Source organism: Salvelinus sp. IW2-2015, linkage group LG32 (assembly GCF_002910315.2).
Source record: "Salvelinus sp. IW2-2015 linkage group LG32, ASM291031v2, whole genome shotgun sequence".
NCBI lineage: Eukaryota > Metazoa > Chordata > Actinopteri > Salmoniformes > Salmonidae > Salvelinus > Salvelinus sp. IW2-2015.
The window spans coordinates 2446050-2471158 of record NC_036871.1 but is presented as its reverse complement, the minus strand read 5'-3'; the positions used below and the strand labels follow the sequence as shown (position 1 = coordinate 2471158).

General features: G+C 42.3%; 1 protein-coding gene across 1 annotated transcript in view; it reads right to left on the bottom strand.

The window, feature by feature from the left end:
- Positions 1 to 23769, bottom strand: part of wdr33 (WD repeat domain 33) — a 41775-nt gene extending 18006 nt beyond the window's left edge. The window contains 11 exon segments of the mRNA XM_023977640.2: positions 91 to 201; positions 520 to 598; positions 918 to 1072; positions 1389 to 1515; positions 8038 to 8135; positions 12018 to 12169; positions 12412 to 12507; positions 17077 to 17181; positions 17412 to 17480; positions 20428 to 20655; positions 23575 to 23769. Coding sequence (XP_023833408.2) covers positions 91 to 201; positions 520 to 598; positions 918 to 1072; positions 1389 to 1515; positions 8038 to 8135; positions 12018 to 12169; positions 12412 to 12507; positions 17077 to 17181; positions 17412 to 17480; positions 20428 to 20631 — 1196 coding nt within the window. The 5' untranslated portion in view covers positions 20632 to 20655; positions 23575 to 23769.
- Between the last annotated feature and the right edge of the window lie 1340 nt (positions 23770 to 25109).

Sequence of the window (25109 nt, the reverse complement as noted above, 5' to 3'; positions counted from 1 at the left end):
TTATAATAAGGCTCTAATGTAACAAAACGTGGAAAACGTCAAGGGGACTGAATACTTTCCGAATGCACTGTATGCAACTTGTAGGCTTACCTGGTGTGGTCGTTGGATCCCGAGCAGAGGATGTGCCCGAGCGGGTGCCACGCCAGGCTCCATATCATGCCCTCATGGGCCATCTCCATTCCGCCCACCTCCTTCTCCACACTGACAGAAAGCACAGTAGGAATAAATCATAAGAGCGGGATGTGACATGAAACGGTCATAATTGGTAATGAACCCAGTCCTTTGTAACAAGTCTAATGTCATGAATACAGGTTTTGTGTAGGAATTATTCACTTTCAGAGGTATCCTGACTACATTTATGAGCATTGCCTCTTACACACGATTAATGCTTGCAATCATACATTTTTTACTTTGTTCATTGAAATGACAGTCCGACAAAGGAATCAAGACTCTGGCAAGTGATTGGTAGAGGAAACGAGGTCCTGTGTGTCGATTTCAGGGTTGAGCTGTCACTCTTACCCTACGTTCCAGAAGAGGAGGGATCCGTCTGAGCCTCCGCTGGCGAACAGGCCCTCGTGGACAGGGTGCCACGCTACAGCTGGAGACAGGAGACAAAGGGTTAACACACATATTTCACTAACATAAGTTTAATGTCTCAAACTCAGGATCACCACAAAAATAAAGTGGTCTGTCAACTCAAGGAGTTTCTCCTGCACCAGTAAAAACGATAGAGGACGTATTCACACCCTTGACAGAYCACAGCAGAAACAATCCATGGACACACACATGCATACACAGGGTAAATAAACTAAGCAACATTTGGCATCATAACATTCCTCTAACTACAGCAGAGGCCATTTGCTGAACTAGGTGCTAAATGGAATAGGCCAAGTCAAGTCAGTCAAGACAAAGCATACCTGTGGCCTCTTTCTTGTGGCCCCGGAACACCTGCAGCTCCTCCTTGAGGTTGCGGATGTCAAAGAGTTTACACAGGTGGTCGCGGGACGCTGTCAGCAGCCAGTTACCGTTCAGGTTCCACTTCACCTCCATCACCGTGTTCTTATGGGCGTGACTGACGGAGAGGTAGGGTGTATATCAGAGCCATCACAGTACAGATCAGCTTGGCACAGTAGTGTAAAAAGGGTATACGTGTCTTTCTATCCTCCAAGTTGCCTCAAGCAACTTGGAGCAACAAAGGATTGAACTTTTACAGCTCCCTTTACCATCAGTCATCTACTGAGAAACTACACAGTAACAACAATTTTAACAAGAAAGCACAAATTGTTATGGAGAAGTACCACATTTTGTTAGATAATTTCTCAGGCGGCTCTGGGTTTTGGGGATGAGGTGCTTTATGCCACTTTCCGCTGCCTTTGAGTAAAACTCACAGTGTGGCCAAACTCTGTCCGGTCTTGGGATCCCAGAATTTTATTGGCTGCTGGCTATCTTTGCTCCCAGAAACCACCAGGCCTTTAGTGGGATGCCAGTCCACGCACTTCACGTCAGCTCCGTGACCTGTGGAGGAAGAACACCTTTAGTATCTGTAGGTGTGTGTCAGAGGCAAAAGGACAGYACAAATATACAATCGTTCACTTGTATGTGAATGTAAGAGATGGTGCGGTCTACGGGTGTGTGTGACAAAGACTGTGTGCTTAGGGGAGTCACTCAATTCCACCCTCYCTCACTGTGGGGTGAGTAAACATAAAACTTGGGGAATATACTTGTACCAATGCACATACATTATTATTAAAATAGTAGATGTGGTAGCAGACCAAATCCAAAGTAATTACACATACCGGAAGATTGCAAAGTGTGTGTGTGTATGCCAAGAGAGAGCAAAAGAAGTGAACAAACGTAATTGAGACACCAACAAGGTTTAACAATGTGTACATTTGTGTGTGAAGAGATACATGAGTGTACAAACCATTGGTGATAACATGACTGGTTGACCTTGTAAAAATTTGGAACAAATTAACTAAGCCAATTCCTCTGGGTGTTAGGCACTCAACAATTTTACCTTTTGATTCTACAAGTAGTAAGTAAGTAAGTCCTTCTTCAGGTCTACATAAGCACTACATGACACCAAATAAACGTTGCCTTTGTTTTACCTGATATTGCTATGTGCAGTTTAACATTCTACAAACAAATATGTTGGGATTTATGACAGTTTACATCAAGTGAGTTTGAGCAGTGCATTCTTGCGTGTAACCCCTTCAGCCTAAATATTTACGTGAAAGCACACACAGGGGTTCCATTTCAAGAATATGTGCACAGGTAGATATATGCTTGTGATAATGTACCATGTAAAAACAAAACATGGTGAAGGAGTGAGAAGACAATTCACTTTGTCTGGCTTTAAAATGGGTGCAGATTGACTGTGTGTGTGTGTGTGTGTGTGTGTGTGTGTGTGTGTGTATGTGTGTGTGTGTGTGTATAAATCATCTGCACACTAGAGATTGGATACCCTGCGATTCAGCATCCTCACAGTCTAAGACACATCTTAGATAATCATGGCTTGACACATTCCACATTCCAACTAGCTTAGATTGACAGCTTTTAAAAACATGTTCCAACTTAACTCTAAATTATACAAATACAAGTTACATTGAAAATAATGTCCTCAGTCTGCTGGGTCCTTCGTACCGGTGTTCATGTTTGAATCAACTCCATCTCACATAACACAAATGCTTTGTGGTTCCCTTACTAAACCAGAATAAGATCAGGGGGAGGGGAGGTACTTGCTAGATTAACTTTAGTTAAAAGCTGCTAATTTTGCCTTTTGACTATATAGTAAAATAGTACTAAATCCATTTTTACCTAGAAGTGCASKAAGGCATTTCTGCTGTAAAAGCACATTATTTTAATAAGAACATAAGACAAATGGGTAAATTGATAGCAACATCACCAATCAATTMATTAAAGTGGAAACAAAACTAASGGAGTAGTGAAATAAACTCAGCAAAAAAAGAAACGTCCCTTTTTCAGGACCCTGTCTTTCGAAGATAATTCGTAAAAATCCAAATAACTTCACAGATCTTCATTGTAAAGGGTTTTAAACACTGTTTCCCATGCTTGTTCAATGAACCGTAAACAATTAATGAACATGCACCTGTGGAACGACCGTTAAGACACTAACAGCTTACACACGGTAGGCAATTAAGGTCACAGTTATAAAAACTTAGGACACTAAAGAGGCCTTTCTACTGACTCTGAAAAACACCAAAAGAAAGWTGCCCAGGGTCCCTGCTCATCTGTGTGAACGTGCCTTAGGCATGCTGCAAGGAGGCATGAGGACTGCAGATGTGGCCAGGGCAATAAATTGCAATGTCAGTACTGTGAGACGCCTAAGACAGCGCTACAGGGAGACAGGACGGACAGCTGATCGTCCTCGCTATGGCAGACCACGTGTAACAACACCTGCACAGGATCGGTACATCCGAACATCACACCTGCGGGACAGGTACGGGATGGCAACAACAACTGCCCAAGTTACACCAGGAACGCACAATCRCTCCATCAGTGCTCAGACTGTCCGCAATAGGCTGAGAGAGGCTGGACTGAGGGCTTGTAGGCCTGTTGTAAGGCAGGTCCTCACCAGACATCACCGGCAACAACGTCGCCTATGGGCACAAACCCACCAGGGGTGGACCAGACAGGACTGGTAAAAAGTGCTCTTCACTGACGAGTTGTGGTTTTGTCTTACTAGGGGTGATGGTCGGATTCACGTTTATCGMCGAAGGAATGAGCGTTACACCGAGGCCTGTACTTTGGAGCGGGATTGATTTGGAGSTGGCGGGTCCGTCATGGTCTGGGGCGGTGTGTCACAGCATCATCGGACTGAGCTTGTCGTCATTGCAGGCAATCGCAACGCTGTGCATTACAGGGAAGACATCCTCCTCCCTCATGTGGRACCCTTCCTGCAGGCTCATCCTGACATGACSCTCCAMRATGACAATGCCACCAGCCAWACTGCTCGTTCRGTGCGCGATTTCCGSCAAGACAGGAATGTCAGTGTCAGCGAAGAGCCCGGATCTCAATCCCATTGAGCACGTCTGGGACCTGTTGGATCYGAGGCTGACGGCGAGGGCCATTCCCCCCAGAAATGTCCGGGAACTTGCAGGTGCCTTGGTGGAAGAGTGGGGTAACATCTCACAGCAAGAACTGSCAAATCTGGTGCAATCCATGAGGAGGAGATGCACRGCAGTACTTATTGCAGCTGGTGGCCACACCAGATACTGACTGTTACTTTTGATTTTGACCACCCCTTTGTTCAGGGACACATTACTCCATTTCTGTTAGTCACATGTCTGTGGAACTATTTCAGTTTGTCTCAGTTGTTGAATCTTATGTTCATACAAATATTTACACATGTTAAGTTTGCTGAAAATAAACGCAGTTGACAGTGAGAGGACGTTTCTTTTTTTGCTGAGTGTATATAAATTAAAAGTCAATTCACTCAAGATTTGCACAAATCTGAGTGTCTCTCTAGTTTTGGTACACAAGGCTTCTCAATACCCACAAATCAAAACAACCGTTGTCAACCAACGGTAATGCATTAGGTTATATTCAAAATATCAGGGTGTCTACTAGAGGAAAAAGAAACGGCAAACTTGTTAAGTAAAAGTAAAACTCTGCATTTATTCTTCAATGAGCACAGAAAAGTTTAGTTTATTGAAAGGCTAAAAAAAACAAAAGCAAGACAAACTGGTTTCAAGTAGGCTAAGTGATCATTTATGCATTATTCTTCAATGAGCACAGTAAAAATTCTTTTGTTTCAAAATAAATAAAGCAAGCAAAAGGGCCTTAACCGAAGTCGGACGACAAGTAAACTTGCACACACGGTACAGAATCTGTGAATAAGCCAATTGCAGATTAGGCCTAAACATTCTGCATGGCCTGTGAATAGTTAAAGTACACAAATTGTCAGACTGCAACTGTGAACATATTAGCATAATACTAAAACAAGATGTTTGCTTTATTCATACTTGGCTGAAAGCATTTTATTCAATTCGCACAAGGATGCAAACATGCACTACAATGAATTACCCCCAATCCCTTCGCTAGTCTGAGAACCTGTCTAACTTCCTCTCACTCCTTGTACTCCGTGTCATGTGACAAAGACAAACTACACAGAGTACAAGGAGTGGAARGTAATAGCTGAACACAGACCGGCAACAAGGCTATCCCTTCCCAGCAATTATTAAAAGAAAGCAAAGCATGTTATCAAGGAGGACWGTTTTTTCCTGACTAGGGTGTTTATGCAACAAAGACTTGATGTCTTGATGTGACTGTGAATCATGCTGAACCATCCTGATCCTAACATAGGAAACACTACAGAAAACACACCAAACCGTGTACTCTTATGATGTACTAATATACAAGGAGGTGGGACGCTGAAAACCAGTTCCTGTGGATATAGTATACCATCACTAATAAATCCTGCTCAGCCTACAGTGCATTAGGAAAGGATTTTCCACATTTTGTTACGATACAGCCTTATTCTAAAATGCATTAAATGGGGTTCCCGCTCATCAACCTACACACAATAATGACAATGCAAACACAGGTCTTGAGAAATGTTTGCAAATTTATACAAAATAAAAAAACGGAAATATCACATTTACATAAGTATTCAGACCTTTTACTCAGTACTTTGTTGAAGCACCTTTGGCAGCGATTACAGCCTTGAATCTTCTGGGGTATGACGCTACAAGCTTTTCCCATTCTTCTCTGCAGATCAGGTTGGATGGGGAGCGACGCTGCACAGCTATATTTAGATCTCTCCAGGGATGTTCGATTGGGTTCAAGTCCGGGCCACTCAAGGACATTAAGACTTGTCCCGGAAGCCACTCCTGCGTTGTCTTGGCTGTGTGCTTACGGTCATTGTATAGTTGGAAGGTGAACCTTTGCCCCAGTCTGAGGTCCTGAGTGCTCTGGAACAGGTTTTTATCAAGGATCTCTCTGTACTTTGCTCCGTTCCTCTTTCCCTCGATCCTGACTAGTCTCCCAGTCCCTGCTGCTGAAAAACATCCCCACAACATGATACTGCCACCACCATGCTTCACCGTAGGGATGGTGCCAGGTTTCCTCCAGAAGTGACGATTGGCATTGAGGCCAAAGAGTTCAATCTTGGTTTCATCAAACCAGAGAATCTTGTTTGGCAAACGCCAAGCGGGCTGTCATGTGCCTTTTACTGAGGAGTGGCTTCTGTCTGGRCACTCTACCATAAAGGCCTGATTGGTGGAGTGCTGCAGAGATGGTTGTCCTTCTAGAAGGTTCTCCCAATCTCCGCAGAGGAACTCTAGAGCTCCGTCAGAGTGACCATCGGGTTCTCGGTCACCTCCCTGACCAAGGGGATTCTCCCCCGATTGCTCAGTTCGGCCGGGCAGCCAGCTCTTGGAAGAGTCTTGGTMGTTCCAAACTTCTTCCATTTAAGAATGATGAAGGCCACTGTGTTCTTGGGGACCTTCAATGCTGCAGAAATTTTTTGGTATCCTTCCCCAGACCRGTGCCTCGACATAATCCAGTCTCGAACTCTACGGACAATTCCTTCGACCTCACGGCTTGGTTTTTGATCTGACATGCACTGTCAACTGTGGGACTTTATATAGACAGGTGTGTGCCTTTCCAAATTATGTCCATTCAATTTAATTTACCACAGGTGGACTCCAATCAAGTTGTAGAAACATCCCAAGGATGATCAATGGAAACAAAATGCACGTGAGCTCAATTTCAAGTCTTATAGCAAAGGGTCTGAATACTTACGTAAATAAGGTCAGTTTTTATTTTTATACATTTGCAAACATTTCTAAAAACCTATTTTCGCTTTGTTATTATGGGGTGTTATGTGGAGATTGATGGAAAAAAGTATTTAATCCATTTTAGAATAAGGCTGCAGCGTAACAAAATGTGGAAAAAGTCAAGGGGTCTGAATACTTTCCGTATGCACTGTAGTAGTGCATGTAATGGTGTTGAAAGATGAACAATAAAGGGGAAGTTCAGTATTGTACACCTTAATGTAAGATAGTTGCTCATGAAAGTAGTCGATAGGCCAGTACAAAATGTAATCCACGGTTTCTTTATACAGTAACTTCAGCTAACTTTAGCCATCGTTATCTAAAAATCTAAATGGGAGTGGTTACATGCGGTTCCWGGAAATATTTTTTTTCTCTCTCAAATCACCTTTAAGTAACATGAAACCAAATTATTAAGCTATCTGGCCATTCCATTTTTAACGGGGGCCCCATTACTCCCATTGATTTTTAGCTGGCTGTGGCAAAAGTTACCTCAAGTTTGTGGTAGCTGTTAAAAGKAATATATATAAATAAATAAATGAACCATGGATTAGTTTCTCCTGGCCRATAGACTACTTCAGGGGAAGAACCATGAAACAAAAAGCAATATTAAGGAAAACATTAAGAAACCATCTAACATTAAGGTGCAAAATATGAACTTCCATTTTAAACTTCTAGCTAGCTAGAAGAAAAGACGCAGCTGTTCATTACTGCAGATAGTGGTGTGAACTGTAACTGCAGCTTCAAAAACCTWGCTATGGTTTATCTAACGCCATAAGTATGGTGTATCAAAAATAATAAACATGAAATAAATATGCTAATGATAGCATGCTAAACGTCAATGCTTCCGTACTGCAGAGCCCAAAGTATTTCACTAATTCAAAAACGATTGGAATAATAACCTGTTACTAACCAACGTCACCACGTAAAATACATTGTGTACGACATATATGTTTGGAAACTGAACTAGCTTTAGCCTTTATAGCTACATTATATAAAATACAATTAAGTCAATGCTCATGCAACGTGCCTAGTTGGTGTTAGGCTAGGCCTACCTGTACAATCACCAAGGTTTGTGTTCATGGATGGTTCAGACTTATGGTTACAGTAAAGGTACATGTTGCGGTGCAGTCACCTAAAAGTGTCTGCAGGAGTGTCTTTTTCGGGGGGGGGGGGATGAGTCAGTGTTCAGTGGCGTGTATCAATGAGGTACAGCTGTATGTGTATTCAACAGAAAACATACCTCTGAGAATTCTCTCCTCGTGACAGCGTAGAAAGTCCCAGATGCGTACGGTTCCGTCATCAGAGCAAGTGGCAAATTTATTATCCGTAGGTGAGAAACTGAAGACAGAGTGAGGCAGGAAGAGAATCAACAATGCAGGAAGACAGTTGGGCTCCCAGGGTTTACAACAGGGTCAAATCCTAGTACAACTTAGTACAGTACAACCACTTAGGGGGGCATRTCCCGGGCACAACAGCAACCTCTCCCATCAAGCTGTGTAGTGGCAATTTAACAAAATTCACAAAACTTGACCGGACCAGTAATGGAAACTCAATACAAATACTATTTCATTCAACAGTCTTTCCCCACAACTAACATGTTGAGTCAATACACTAGCACCTATCTACCCAAAATGAAACACCTACACTATATATACAAAAGTATGTGGACACCCCTTCAAATGAGTGGATTCGGCTATTTCAGCCACGCCCGTGGCTGACCGGTGTATAAAATCGAGCACACAGCCATGCAATTTCTATAGACAAACATTGGCAGTAGAATGGCCTTAAGAGCTCAGTGACTTAACGTGGCACCGTCATAAGATGCCACCTTTCCAACAAGTCAGCTGATCATATTTCTGCCCTGCTAGAGCTGTCCCGGTCAACTGTAAGTGCTGTTATTGTGAAGTGGAAACGTCTTGGAGCAACAACGGATCAGCCACGAAGTGGTAGACCACACAAGCTCACAGAACAGGAAAGCCAAGTGCTGAAGCGCGTAAAAATCGTCTGTTCTCGGTTGCAACACTCACTACCGACTTCCAAACTGCCTCTGGAACCAACGTCTGCACAAGAACTGCTCGACGGGAACATCATGAAATGTGTTTCCATGGCAGAGCAGCCGCACACAAGCCTAAGAACACCATGTGCAGAGCCAAGCGTCGGCTGGAGAGGTGTAAAGTTTGCCGCCAATGGACTCTGGAGCAGTGGAAACGCCTTCTCTGGAGTGATGAATCACGCTTCACCATCTGGCAGTCCGACGGACGAATCTGGGTTTGGCAGATGCCAGGAGAGCGCTACCTTCCCCAATGCATAGTGCCAACTGTAAAGTTTGGTGGAGGAAGAATAATGATCTGGGGCTGTTTTTCATGGTTTGGGCTAGGCCCCTTATTTCTAGTGAAGGGAAATCTTAAAGCTATACAATGACATTCTAGACAATTCTGTGCTTCCAACTTTGTGGCAACAGTTTGGGGGAAGGCCCTTTACCGCTTCAGCATGACAATGCCCTCGTGCACAAAGCAAGGTCCATACAGAAATGGTTTTTTGAGATCGGTGTGGAAGAACTTGACTGGCCTGCACAGAGCCCTGACCTCAACCCCATTGAACACCTTTGGTATGAATTGGAATGCCGACAGAGCCAGGCCTAATCGCCCAACATCAGTGTTCGACCTTACTAATGGTCTTGTGGCTGAATGGAAGCAACGTCTATTGGTTCCAARGTCTATTGGAAAGCCTTCCCAGAAGAGTGAAGGCTGTTATYYCAGCAAAGGGGAGACCAACTCCATATTAATGCTTGATTTTGGAATGAGATGTTCGATGAGCAGGTGTCCACATAAATATGTATAACAATAAAAATGAAAAACACACAATCAGGTCTCAACTGTAACCCAAAAGCAAGCTTCACACTAGACCCAAGTTAAATTAATCTCTCAGTTTACACAAGCATTACCATCTATACTCCACCACAAATTACCAATACCTACAATAAGTGCATTTGTCTAGGCCTTACACGAAAGCAACAGTAAGCAAGCCAGCTAAAAATCAAATTCTGTTGAAATTCAAAATGAAATCTAAAACCTACCCTTCTTATCAACATGCACGATATCTGCAAGCGATTCATGATCTTCAACAACTCTTAGTCAGTCCCATTGCGGTCCTTACCCACCTCTATTCCTATTCCCGTCAGTGTTTACAGACGGAGGTGATCAGAAAGGTGAAGCCAATATGGCGAACGCTCCGCCTTGCCCTCCACTAGACCTTGTGAAACGGCCACAACGCATGAACTAAATCAGATTTGTGCACACAAACAAGTAGAAGCTAGGGGGAAATGTAACTCGGATGTCTAGTGTGAGATTACAGAGCAGTAGTATTTGACCAACTGGACTTCTGTAGAGATATGTTTTGTGGATCAAGCAATATACACTTTACAAAATGATGGAAATGATAAGCGGTGGCACCATATTATTTCCAGATTTGCTTAGGCCTAGGTCTGAAAACAGACAAACTGATTTATTTTTTTACAGCGTCATGAGGTAGTGCATTCCTGTTAGTCAATCAGATAATATGGCTRCATCTGTAGTTGGAGCAACAGTTGTAACATGGTGATGAACTAACATACTAGAGCCCCCCTGACCACCCAGCCTATAGGCCCAAACTTGACTCATACCAACAGCAAAGACAGCCTACACCTGACATAAGACACCTGAGGAACTTCTTGACTAGTTCCCTAATTGCAATCTTCAGTTTCGGAGCATAGCCATCAATGCTTGTATGATGGCAGTGCCCTTTTCCTCCTGTCACAATTTCCTCAGGGCTATGGCCACAGCCCTGAGACGCTTTATTTTCAATTGGTCCTGGAGATTCAATGCACGTTAAACATTAACAAGACAGTAAAAGTGTCTCACAAACATTAACAGTCAAAGAAAATAAGTGGTGGCATTGAGAAATGATGTATTCAACAGTGAAGCTTTAAGTTGTTTTAGGTCAGAGATAAACCCAGCATAAAACCCTATTCATGATCTTTATTGAATATTTTCGTAAAGCTCCATGAAGGCAACCACCCCCAAAGGTAGAAATATACACAATGGCAACCTTTTATTCAATAAATCCCTCTAACTCCACCGCCCCATTCAATGTAGATATTAAAGCTGCAATATGTAACTTTTTGGCTGACCCAACCAAATGCACATAGAAAAGTGTGTCATAGATCTGTCACTCATTGAAAGCAAGTCTAAGAAGCGGTAGATTTGTTCTATGTGCACTATTTCTATACTTCCCGTTCTTAAGTTTCGTTTTGTACACAAGCTTCAAACAGCTGAAAATGCAATATTTCACAGCGGTTTAGATGGTACAATGATTCTCTACACTATACTTGCTTGTTTTGTCACAAACTGACAATTAGTCTAACTATTCGAATTTTAGCAACGAAACAATGGCAGAGCGATTTCTGCATAGTGCATCTTTAACTTTGAATATACCAGGGTTATTGGGGTGGTGGGAAGGTGGGTGGTCAAAGCGACCTTGTGGGTAGCATAAGTGAAGGATGATAGCCAACTGCTCTAAACCCAGAGGAAATTTGGTTGCGTGTTCAACAGAAATAAAGTCTTTATTCAAGAAGCTATGGGGTCACTTGTGGATGTGGGTTTTGTTACTGGGATAAATTAAAAACGGGAAACAACATGGGGGTGGCAATATTGGTGGATTCAAAAGGTGGGAATTGTAGATATGCATTTGCCTACATCTCAAAAAACTTCAAACCAACCATGGGACTGTGGTACAGTGTGTGTATGGAGACCCTATGTGTGTCCATAAGAGGGATAATACTGTCCCCTTGTGTAAGTGCGCCACATTCAAAACTCCCTATGCAGCAACGTCAAGTGCAACCTCTCCAACTTTATTCGGTATTACTCTGTCCCTCTGGGCTCATCTATATAAACCAGTAGTCTTTTAACGTGCGCCAATACCTTTTGAATATAGATATAGATCAACACTTTATTTAACAACACCGTGAAAATCAACCTTTTCTGTACATAGTAGTTATGTATAGAAAAAATCAAGATACACAACTCATCGTGAGCCACAGGCAATGATGATGGCAAGAAGAAGAGATCAGTGCAGTGTTGCGACAGCACAGACGTACAATTATCAACCATTTTCAGGGGAAACAGCAATAACAACAGTAATAGGCTGGGGTTAACTACAGAAAATGGTAGATTGTGTATAGACCTGGCCTCTCTAATCGCCTCCTTGTGAGCCTGGAACATCTTGACGTTGTTCATGTTGGACTGCCAGTACTTGACGTAGCCGCCGTGGTCAGCCGTCAGCATCCACATGTCGTTGTGAGACCAGGTCATGGCCCGCACGGGGCTGTCATGGGCCTGAGGGGTGTAGAGAGACAGACGCAGTCAGAGAGAGCACTAGGACCAAAAAACACAGGTCTGGAGACACATTTCTAGAAGACGGTGGATATACAGCTGACATTTCTTGTGGTTCCAAGAGGTGATTCGCTAACCCCATGCCTAACCTTAAACTTATTTTTTTAAGAAAGTGTATTCAGGCGGCGGAGCCAAAAGGTTAAGTTCATTGTAAAGTGTTGTAGGAGGGTGGATTCAATGTTCACCTGTAAGATGGTCTCAAAGTTGAAGGTGAGTCCGTTCCACAAGGTGAACTCTCCACTGGAGGCTCCTGTGACAAGTCGCCTCCCCTCAGGAGTCCACTATGAACGAGGGATGGAGGAGACATGAGAGAAAGGGAGGCAAAAATAGGTAAGAAAAGGAAGAGAGTGAGACTGAACTTAGTAATCATATTCTGAAGTGCCCATTTATATTCTGCAGAAAACTCATTTCCTGCTGGGGCCAAGGGTGTGGGTTTTGGCTTATCCCTTGTACTTGATTGATCAATTAAGTGCAAGAGCTATGTTTCCATAAACGTATCCCAWWTTTTTTTTGCKGACATTTAAAAAGTTTGCATAGAAAATAGATGCAACAAATGGCTGCTACGTTGCATTTCCATTGAACTGTTGTGTCGATAAAAACAGCTTAACGTAATGACAAAACACCCCACACAAAAAAAGTCAGCTAAAACCTTGAGTGTCGAATAAAAAGGAAGTGGTTGAAGTGTTTCCAAACTTGCACATTAGTGACTGCCCTCCCACCTAACTGTTTCATGTCTCAGGTAGCCCACAAAAGCCAGCATGGACACAATGCAAGAATTGACTAATATTTGCCATATTCTAATCATTCTCATGTGCCAACGTATCGCCACGGTCCGTACCACGGTGTAACTTGCCCTCCCCGGGGCACAACTGAGCAAGAGGACAAGTACATTAGAGTGTCTAGTTTGAGAAACAGACGCCTCACAAGTCCTCAACTAGCAGGTTCATTAAATAGTATCCGCAGAACACCAGGATCAATGTCAACAGTGAAGAGGCGACTCCGGGATGCTGGCCTTCTAGGAAGAGTTCCTCTTTCTAGTGTCTGTGTTCTTTTGCCCATCTTTTTCTTTTCTTTTTATTGGCCAGTCTGAGATARGCCACTTCACTGTTGACGTTGAGACTGGTGTTTGCGGGTACTATTTAATGAAGCTGCCAGTTGATGACTTGAGGCGTCTGTTTCTAAAACTAGACATTCTAATGTACTTGTCCTCTTGCTCAGTTGTGCACTGGGGCCTCCCACTCCACTTTCTATTCTGGTTAGAGCCAGTTTGCGCTGTTCTGTGAAGGGAGTAGTACACAGCGTTGTACGAGATCTTCAGTTTCTTGGAAATTTCTCGCATGGAATAGCCTTCATTTCGCAGAACAAAAATAGACTGACGAGTTACAGAAGAAAGATCCTTTGTTTCTGGCCATTTTGAACCTGTAATAGAACCCACAAATTCTGATGCTCCAGATACTCAACTATTCTAAATAAGGACAGTTTTATTGCTTCTTTAAAATCAGAACAACAATTTTCAGCTATGCTAACATATTTGCAAAAGGGTTTTCTAATGATCAATTAGACTTTTCAAATTATAAACTTGGATTAGCTAACACAACGTGCCATTGGAACACAGGAGTGATGGTTGCTGATAATGGGCCTCTGTACACCTATGTAGATATTTCATTAAAAATCAGCCGTTTCCAGCTACAATAGTCATTTWCAACATTAACAATGTCCACACTGTATTTCTGATCAATTTGATGTTATTTTAAATGGGATTTTTTTTGCTTTTCTTTCAAAAACAAGGACATTTCTAAGTGACCCCCAACTTTGAACGGTAGTGTATGTTTTAGCACGATGTTCCAAATGCTTGTATCGCAAGAATCAAGGTATTTTTCTTTGTGTGTCTTCTTGGTCTCGTTTCCTTCGCTCCTTCTGAGCTGTGTGCACCTTCCCCCTCGCACAGACACCAAGCCCCTCCCCCCGACACTCACAAAAAAGGGACGAAAGATCACTTCTTCCTCTCTGACAACAAGCAGTTTCAACTCGCTATTTGCATTTAAGGTATGTCCCAACATGTAACCTTTGTAACYATACCCTTTTTATGTCTCAACTCCCAAAATGCACAACAGAGCAGTCCCTACTAAGACATGAGTATCAAGAATTAACACGATTGTGGAAAATAAACGCTCAGTTTGTCGCCTGCGGCATTGCGGTACCACGCATTGGTAGCACCACTTTAGCCACAGGCTTATGTGCAAGCCGTCTAGTCTGTTTTAAATAAACACGCATTGAGCATTAAAAAATGCATTTGTATAAGGAATTAGCAACTCGTTCACATTCTGAGAAATAAGCATCTTCTTATCCATGTAGCTAGGCCACTTGAGTTCACGACTAAAAGGGAACGGGCTGTGCTGTTCAAACAGTTGGAGACGGACAGGAGGGTGCATTCATAACAGTTCAACTGTTCTACCTTGTTAGCACGCAAATAGATACAAGTTGGCTAGACTTCAAACATAAAGGATTAGCTGGCTACTCACTAGCAGRGGGCTTGTGCTTGAGAGATTGTTTATGAGACCTGTATACATTTTCTACAATGCCTGCTACCAGAAGTTGGTCATTATTAGTGGATGTGCAATGTGCATGGTTCTATTTACATTTGTAAAAAGGGCATTTTCYTAGACAGACTTGAAAGCCAGATCAGTGATTATTYCAACAAAGCAGGTAATCTATTTTGATCAAATAATTAAATGATTAGTGGGTCTAATGGTTGAAGGCTTATATTTAGCTTAGGTATAATTTTACAAGTCTTCATTGGATAATTCCAGACTGTTTGAAATGCAGTGTATTGATGTTTACTTGTGCAACAAAGCGAATTTCTTTAAATCGGGCTCTACAGGTCATTCASAACATTTTGTTACGTTACAGCCTTATTCTCAAATTTAAATATTTGTCTCTCATTTATCTACACACAATACCCCATAATGACAAAGCGAAAAAAGGTTTTTAGCTTAGCAAATAAAATATTTKAAAAAAGAAAAGATACCTAAATTCAATTGATTGAACATGATTTGGAAAGGCACACACCTGTCTATGTAAGATCCCACAGTTGACAGTGCATGTCAGAGCAAAAACCAAGCCAGGAGGTCAGAGGAATTGTCRYTAGKGCTCCGAGACAGGATTGTGTCGAGGCACAGATCTGGGGAAGGGTATCAAAAAATGTCTGCAGCATTGAAGGTCCCCAAGAACAAAGTGGCCTCAATCATTCTAAAATGATGTTCCTCTGTGGAGYTGGGAGAACCTTCCAGAAGGACCACCATCTCTGCAGCACTCCACCAATCAGGCCTTTATGGGAAAGTGGCCAGACAGAAGCCACTCCTCAGTGAAAGAGGCACATYACAGCCTGCTTGGAGTTTGCCAAAAGGCAACAGAAGGACTCTCAYACCATGAAAAACAAGATTRTCTGGTCTGATGAAACCAAGATTGAACTCTTTGGTCTGAATGCCAAGCGTCACGTCTGGAAGAAACCTGGCACCATCCCTATGGTGAAGCATGGTGGTGGCAGCATCACGCTGTGGGGATTTTTTTCATTGTCAGGGACTGGGAGACTAGTCAAGATCGAGGGAAAGATGAACAGAGTGAAGTACAGAGAYATCCTTGATGAAAACCTGCTCAGGACCTCAGACTGGAGCGAAAGTTGACCTTCCAACAGGAAAACGACCCTACACAGGAGTGGCTTCGGCACAAGTCTCTGAATGTCCTTGAGTGGCCCAGCCGGAGCCAGGGCATGAACCCAATCGAACATCTCTGGAGACCGGAAATAGCTGTGCAGCGACACTTCCCATCCAACCTGACAAAGCTTGAGAGGATCTGCAGAGAAGAGTGGGAGAATCTCCCCAAATACAAGTGTGACAAGCTRGTAGCGTCATACCCAAGAAGATTCGAGGCTGTAGTCATTGCCAAAGGTGCTTCAACACAGTACTGCGTAAAGAGTCTGAATACTTATGTAAACGTGATATCATTTTTTTGTTCTAAAAACCTGTTCGTGCTTAGTCATTATGGGTATTGTGTGTAGATTGATGAAAAAATATATACATTAATCAATTTTAGAAAAGGATGTAACGTAACAAAATGTGGAAAAAGGCAAGGGGACTGAATACTTTCCGAATGCACTGTATATTGTGAATTTCCCATTAGTAAAAATATATATTTTTTAAATTAAAATTYAAGCTTTTTAGGCCTTATAGCCCAGCCCTAATTCAGAGGTGAAACTTGCATTGGAAGGTGAAACTTGCATTCAGCCAACCAGAAAAGTAAGGCGAAGATATTCAGGCATTCTTGAAAGCGAGGACAATCCTTCTCCAGCAAATAAACATTTTTATAGTTGAAAAATAATTTGATTTAGCAAGCAGTAGGCATTTAATTTAAAATGTGGACTGGAGCTTTATAGATACCGCGCGTACCTTCAAAACTATTCGGCAATCATTTATTTTTTTAAAACAGTTTCCATCATTTGTCGCAGTGAAGAAAGTCAGACAAAATAAAATCCATCCACTGAACAGAAGAACTTTGTCCATCTTTAGAACATTTCTCCTATAGCTGCCTTTTCCATTACACATGCCGCAATGTTTTTTTGCAACATTGCTTTTGTCTATGGAAACCTGCCTAATGATTYGTTAGGAACTCCCTTCACCTGGTTGTCTAGGTCTTAAATTGGACACAAAATGAACAGAAATAAAAACCAGATGACACASAGCCCTCCAGGAATTGAGTGACACCCCTGCACTATGGGCTTCACATGGTCTCAGAAAAATACGAGCAGTCTGCCCTGAACAAGTGCAGGAAAGTGTGAGAGAAAAGAAACTTACCCTTATGACAAAGACAGGGCACTTCACTTTGTTCGTGGAAGTTCGGACAAACTTTGTGGTAACTGCATTCATGGGGTTACTCAAGATGCCCACAGGAGGAACCAGCTACAAGAGCCAGAGGAATAAAGGGAGATGACAGAGAAAAATACACACATTTCAGCATATTGTCTACAAATGGGTACAACATTTATCAGATCTAGGCAGGAACAAGAACTTGCTAACACGCGGACACAGATTCATTGATAGCATATTTTCTTCTTAGATTACGGACACCAGGAGGTCAAAAATCCCAGTTTTAACTGTAAATCATAAGCCTAGTATCTGTCCATACTTACATCATTGTAGCATCCTGCATCTGGTTGGATGGCACGGAAATCTCTGTGGTCTCGCTGCCACAAACGATTCTGCAGTCAAGAAAAAGAGAGCATTTAAGGAACCATGAAAAAAAATGGACAAAGGTCTTTGCATTTAAATACATTTCAGCCAAATACATACAGTTCAATCGGAAAGTATTCAGTCCCCTTTACTTTTTCCACATTTTGTTATGTTATAGCCTTATTCTACAATGGATTAAATAAAACATTTRCCTCAATCTACACACAACGACAAAGCGAAAACAGGTTTAGACATTTTTGCTAATGCATTAAAAATAACAGAAATACKTTTCCATAAGTATTCAGCCCCTTTGCTATAAGACTCGAAATTGAGCTCAGGTGCATCCTGTTTCCATTGATCGTCCTWGAGATGTTTCTACAACTTGGAGTCCACCTGKGGTAAATTKAATTGATTGGACATGATTTGAGTGGTGCAATCGGCTCCCGAGAGMCGCAGCAGTCTAAGGCACTGCATCTCAGTGCAAGAGGCTTCAGTACAGTCCCTGGTTCGAATCCAGGCTGTATCGCATTTGGCCATAATTGGGAGTCCCATAGGGCGGCGTACAATTGGCTCAGAGTCGTCCYGGTTTGGCCAGGGTAGGCCGTCATTGAAAATAAGAATTTGTTCCTATCTGACTTGCCTAGTTAAATAAAGGTTACATTTAAAACCAAGCCATGATGTCGAAGGTAGATCTCCGAGACATGATTGTGTCTAAGCACAGATCTGTGTAAGGAAAATGTCTGTAACATTGAAGGTCCCCAAGAACACAGGGGCATCTACCATTCTTAAAAAGAAGAAGTTTGGAACCACCAAGACCCTTCCTAGAGCTGGCCGCCCGGCCAAACTGAGCAATCGGGGGAGAAGGGCCTTCGTCTGGGAGATGACCAAGAACCGAATGGTCACTGTCAGAGCTCCAGAGTTTCTCTGTGGAGATGGGAGAACCTTCCAGAAGGACAACCATCTCTGCAGCACTCCAAAAATCAGGCCTTTATGGGAAAGTGGCCAGACGGAAGCCCCTCAGTAGAAGGCATATGACAACCTGCTTGGAGTTTTCCAAAAGGCACCTATTYGACTCTCAGACCATGAGAAATAAGATTCTCTGGTCTGATGAAACCAAGACTGAACTCTTTGGCCTCAACGACACGTCTAGTGGAAACCTGGCACCATCCCTACAGTGAAGCATGGGGGTGGCAGCATCATGCTGTGGGGATMTTTTTCAGCGGCAGAGACTGGGAGACTAGTCAGGTTTGAGGGAAAGATGCACAAAGTAAAGTACAGAGAGATCCTTGATGAAAACCTGTTCCAGAGCACTCAGGACAGACTGGGGCGAAGGTTCYCCTTCCAACAGGACAGCGACCCTAAGCACACAGCCAAGACAACGCAGGAGTGGCTTRGGGACAAGTCTCAATGTCCTTGAGTGGCCAAGCCAGAGCCCAGACTTGAACCCGATCGACCATTTKAGGAGACCTAAAAACAGCTGTGCAGCAACGCTCCCCATCCAACCTGACAGAGCTAGAGAGGATCTGCAGAGAAGAGTGGGAAAAACTCCCCAAATACAGGTYTGCCAAGCCTGTAGCGTCATAGCCAAGAAGACTCGAGGCTGTAATAGCTGCCAAAGGTGCTTCAACAAAGTACTGAGTGAAGGGTCTCAATACTAAGTAAATTTAAAAATTAATTATTATAAATTAGCTGATTTTATTTTTACATAAACAGTTCTTGCTTTGTCATTATAGGGTATTGTGTGTAGATTGGTTAGGGGATTTTTATTTTATTTTTATTTTTTTAAATCGATTTTAGAATAAGGCTGTAACAAAACATGGAACAAGTCTAGGGATCTGAATACTTTCCAAATGCACTGTACATACGTGGGAGTGATTGCTCAAGTACAGCTCTCCACGTTCATTGTCATGTCTGCGTGTGGATATTAGAAACTGGCCGTGTCTGAATAGCCGTACTTGCATTCTAAATAGTAGTAATGTTGGGTACGGGCAAAAATTAAGCTTTTATAACATTTAGAAAATGTAGTATCCGTTAAATGCCAGGATGTCATACTCATTTTGGCTRTTCATATAGTWWAATTTGCTGCACACTATTGAGGAAGAGAAACGTCAATGAAGACAGTTGTCAGCGCATGCTCCGAGTACGCGTCCAGGTAATCCGTCTGGCCCTGCGACCTTGTGAATGTCGACCTGTTTAAAGGTCTTACTCACATCGGCTATGGACAGCGTGATCACTTAGTCCCCTGGACCAGGTGGTGCTCTCATGCATGGTTCCATGTTTGCCTCGAAGCGAGCATAGAAGGAATTCAGCTCGTTTGGTAGGGTCGCGTCACTGGGCAGCTTGTGGCTGGGTTTCCCTTTGTAATTTGTGAGTTTGCAAGCCCTGCTTTGCAAGCCCTGCCCTGCCACATCCAATGAGCCAAAGAGCGTCAGAGAAGTTGTAGCAGGATTCGATCTTTCATAATATTTGTCAAACATTACCAGCATTTAGCCTATATTTATGWAATTAAAAGTCTTATTAAAGTTAGGCTACATTTTCTGTCACCTACCTCATGTCAGCATCGGTTTGGACATGACGCTGTAAGCCAATATCACCTGCATATTACCTATTCTTTGACATCCAGGCTTTATTTATTTATTTATATATATATATATATATAAGGCCTACATGAAAAACAGATTTGAATATTATTCCAATATTGGCCTTTGATCAGAATAAATAGTTTGATAGTGATGTGTATTTATTTTATTTTTTGTCTGATTGTTATTTTACTTGTCTTGGAAAATAGGACAAGCGTTAATGTTGAGCRCTGAGCTGCTATCCAATGCAGCGCCATTAATCTGTGCACAAAGTCCAYTTTCTCTAGAAACACGCCTGTGCTTTGGTAGCTGGAAAAAGGTTGTTCATTGAGTGGGTCACAAGAGAACCCAAAAGTTTGGTCACAAAATAACTGATGCTTCATGTCACGTCCATTACCTCCAGGTGTCTAATGACCGAGGGGTTGTAGTCGATGGTCTTGCGGTTGACAGCCTTACGCATGCGCTTGCCGTCGAAGGTGAGCTGCTGCATGGCCTGCTGCTGGGCGAAGTCGGGGCGCTTGTAGAAGAGCTGCCGTGGTGCCTGGTGCTGGAACCGCGGCATGTGGAAGAACCGTGGCGGGGAGCTGGTGTCCGTCGCCATGGTCAATCTGCTGCTCCTTTAAACCTGGGGAGAGATGGAAGATGGGGGCGGAGGTGAGAGGCAATTGATCGGTTGGTTGAAAAGTAATGTGTCATGAGTACAGAGAAAATGCTAAACACAATATTCTCACAAAACACTTGGGCAGTGCTTCTTCAAAATATAACGTACTAAATCTATTTTGAAAGGGCATCAAAGCCATCTCATCYGGTCTAACAGGTTTGTGCAGCCATTATTTAGGAGATTAATTATACTGTAACTACAGATGACAAATTCAGCTTRGGCCCATGTAACTGATTAGGCATGGAATTTGCAACATTCCTCTACCAAGAAGCTTTATCATCACCAACACCCACAATATACAATTCTCAGAACAGTCAACTTATAAGTAGATGCTGTCTAATTGCAGAGTTCTGTCTTTTCAAAAAACAAGGCATGACACCTCCCCTGACTGGACAGGCACAGCTGAAACTGCGAACATACACCACAGGTGGGAAGTGATCACAGTTTTAGACAAATCTAGGATCAGCCGATCCAACCCCAAATTCTAACAACCTTAAAGTAGGCCTATTTACTGGGGCCGGGATGATACCCATTAGTATCGTGGCAAGAAAACAAACAAAGCAGATATGAACTTATTTAGGAAATCAGCCCTAATGTTGGAAACAAACATGTTGTCATCCAGAGTCACATTTATTTAAATTTTCCAAGCTATAGCACAATATTTCACATACAGCAGGTTCTTAAAGAATCAAAGAGTTGTGTGCTTCGTGTTTTCACTTTTGTCATGGGCCTACTATTTAGGTCAATAAAAACATCTGACCCTGGACTAGCAGTGACTGATGTAAATCAGTTCAGATGAGTTCTAGTTTGGTGAGCTTGCAAATATGGGCAAGTCCAAATTAATGAGTGTCAAAAGGGGTGTTGTTGCAACAGGTTTCCAGACTTTCTTTGCCCGTCTCTCATAACAAGAGACATAGGAAACAAACAAAAAAACATGGCTTCAGTCATACCATCTTGCAAACATCAATTATAGGTTTCATTTAAACTTTGTTCTGGCATACTATCGTGCACAAGCGTATTAATCTATACATTGAACCTAGGTGTACAGCAAACCTGCCATGAACACAATTCAAACTAAGAACGCAACAGTCAGTCTACGCTATTGCACCGTGACATTCATGTATGCCGCATGTAAGCAGTACCTGAGTGAGCTTTGAGCACCCCACTTTCCACACAAACTCAGTTTAGGCAAATTAGCCTATGTAGAGGCCTACTAGAGCAACAACATTCAGTACTGTACACACATTTGCAGAAAACATCTCAATGACGTCAAAGAAAACACTCCCGGCTGCCTTCTGCCTTTTACACACAGCATAGGCAGAAGGCTGGGTTTACATAAAGGAAAATGACCAGAAACATAAAAACACAAACATATCCTACAACTAGATGTGATACTAATATGTTTATCATCAAAGAGTGGGACCACTTATATTAATTGGGCAATGAAGCAATATCCCAACATGCTCTGGTCCCACACTGTAGCCAACTCCTTTATCAATGTCATACATGTTATGTCATACCTGTTTAGCATGAAACGTGTTTGGCATGACAATGACACAGTTGCCTAAAGAACAAACAAACTGTATCACAAGGCTAATCAAAATGCATTTCATTACACTTTCACATGTAAATAACTAAATGAGCAGACATTTTACATAATGTGGTAATAAAAATAGAACCCACTGGCAGTAATACCCTTTATCAAACGTTAAGCTCAGAAACTTCACAAAATGACTCGTATCAAATAGGCTACAGTTGACAAAATGGTTTCATGTCATTCTTTTCAATACATCAACATTTTCCCAACATGTGTCCATAATATAATCCACTTTATTTTGTGCATAAGGACAGTCCATTATAACCAGGACACTAGTGAGGAAATATGCAGTGATTCGGTGTGCAATTGTTCCTTGTTGGATTTGTATAATTGACAACTTTAAAAGTAAGCGATAAAACAGTTTAATTGACAAACATAACTCACTAGCTACCTTGTGAGGGCAACATATGCAACTATTCAAACAACTTTATTTGTACCCCTAGCCCGGGTCCAAAATATAGCTTACTGGGATGAGTGTCCAAAGCCAGCATGGTTGGGAGGTAGCTAGCTAACGTTAACTGGAATCAACTTAAGCTAATTGATTAGCTAACTAAAGTTACCCGAAACGTTATTATGTCCAGAGTCAGAGAGGTAGCTAATTACCAGTAGTTAACTAAGGTTGGTTAGCTATTGGTTACTAAGACAGCTAGCTAAATGTATAAGCTAGCTGGCTACTGTTTCTGTTCTATGAGTCTGAATTTCTTGCCGCGGTAACGTTATCTAGCTAGCAGCACACGAGGTTTCTATGCTAGTTAGCTAACCAGCTAATGCTAGCTAGCGCACAGTAGATCCTGGCAACCAGTGATCGGTTGATTAGCTAAGTTAACGTGAAGTTACACTGGCTGGTTTGGTTGTTATCCAAGTTGTTGACCAACTGCAATAGTTAAGACCCCAATAGTATTTTATTTGTGGGAAACTAAGCCTAAAGTTAGCTAACTAGTTAAGTTGATGTCAACAAGCCATTAACGTTACTAGTCTTGGAAATGGACGAGGTGGTGGCTAGCCAGCTAACGTTAACGCTTGCTAGCCAATTCTTAGCTAACACGCTAACGTAGGTCAATATGAATAACAAAGAAAAACGTTAGTTAGCTGCCAAACTATTAAGGGATTAGTTTACAGCGTATGGATGGATAGTAAGCTATTTCAAGGTTTGTGTCTAACACGAAAATAGACTTCACAATCCGTTCCTCTTCAAATTGATGTTTTGTTCCTGACTTGACAACGTAATTAAATGGCGCCCGGTGGAAGTCGTCTTTACAACAACAACGCGATGCTTAGAAACTCACCAACAATATCCAATGCAGAGTTATCTAGCTATGGATAACTAGATTCTTCTCAGATATACTCTTTTTGAGAATCATAAGCGCCTCAAAGTTTATTGAAAATGTATCGGTTTGTCACTTCTCGTGTTTAGCCACCTACGCCGGCCTCCATTTCGGCGCTTTCTCCTCGTTCAGCTTCTATTTTTTTTCAACATGACTGACTACATTACGCCTGCGGTGGGAGTTTCACACGTCATCACGTAATTAGGGTACTGGTACTACTACTACAACTAATAATAATAATAATAATAATAATAACAATAAGGGGATTCGATCATCTGGACCGGGCGCCCGGGTAGGCGTCTATTGCACCGGCGCCCTTACAAAAAAATATTGCAGTTTTAAAATCTGCAGTAACGGCAGTCAACTGTGATATTTTGGACGCATTAATCGCAGTTGAACCGCAGTTATACTGCAAAATTACTGAAGTAAAAAAAAAATGTTATTTTGGACGCAGCATACTGCAGTTATACTGCACTCTTATTGCAATCGTTTTCCTCAAGGGTAAAAAGTTGATTAAATTTTTTTTCAACATGACTGACTACATTAAGCCTGCAGTTAGAGATTCCTAATGTCATCACATAATTATGGTACTGTTACTACTACAAATAATAATAAGGGCATTCAATTTATTGCGAGTGTAGCGAAATGCTTGTGCTTCTAGTTCCGACAGTGCAGCAATATCTAACAAGTAATATCTAACAATTCCACAACAAATACCTAATARACACAAATCTAAGTAAAGGAAAGGAATAAGAAAATATTAATATAAATACATGGATGAACAATGGCAGAGCGGCATAGGCTAAGATGCAATAGATAGTATGGAATACAGTATATACATATGAGATGAGTAATGCAAGATAAACTCAGCAAAAAAAGAAACGTCCTCTCACTGTCAAGTGCGTTTATTTTCAGCAAACTTAACATGTGTAAATATTTGTATTAACATTCAACCTCCAAATCGATCCCGCTCCCAAGTACAGGCCTCGGTGTAACGCTCATTCCTTCGACGATAAACGCGAATCCGACCATCCCCTCTGGTGAGACAAAACCACGACTCGTCAGTGAAGAGCACTTTTTACCAGTCCTGTCTGGTCCACCCCATAGGATGTCTGGTGAGGACCTGCCTTACAACAGCCCTACAAGCCCTCAGTCCAGCCTCTCTCAGCCTATTGTGGACAGTCTGAGCACTGATGGAGGGATTGTGCGTTCCTGGTGTAACTCGTGCAGTTGTTGTTGCCATCCTGTACCTGTCCCGCAGGTGTGATGTTCGGATGTACCGATCCTGTGCAGGTGTTGTTACACGTGGTTTGCCACTGCGAGGACGATCAGCTGTCCGTCCTGTCTCCCTGTAGCGCTGTCTTAGGCGTCTCACAGTACTGACATTGCAATTTATTGCCCTGGGCACATCTGCAGTCCTCATGCCTCCTTGCAGCATGCCTAAGGCACGTTCACGCAGATGAGCAGGGACCCTGGGCATCTTTCTTTTGGTGTTT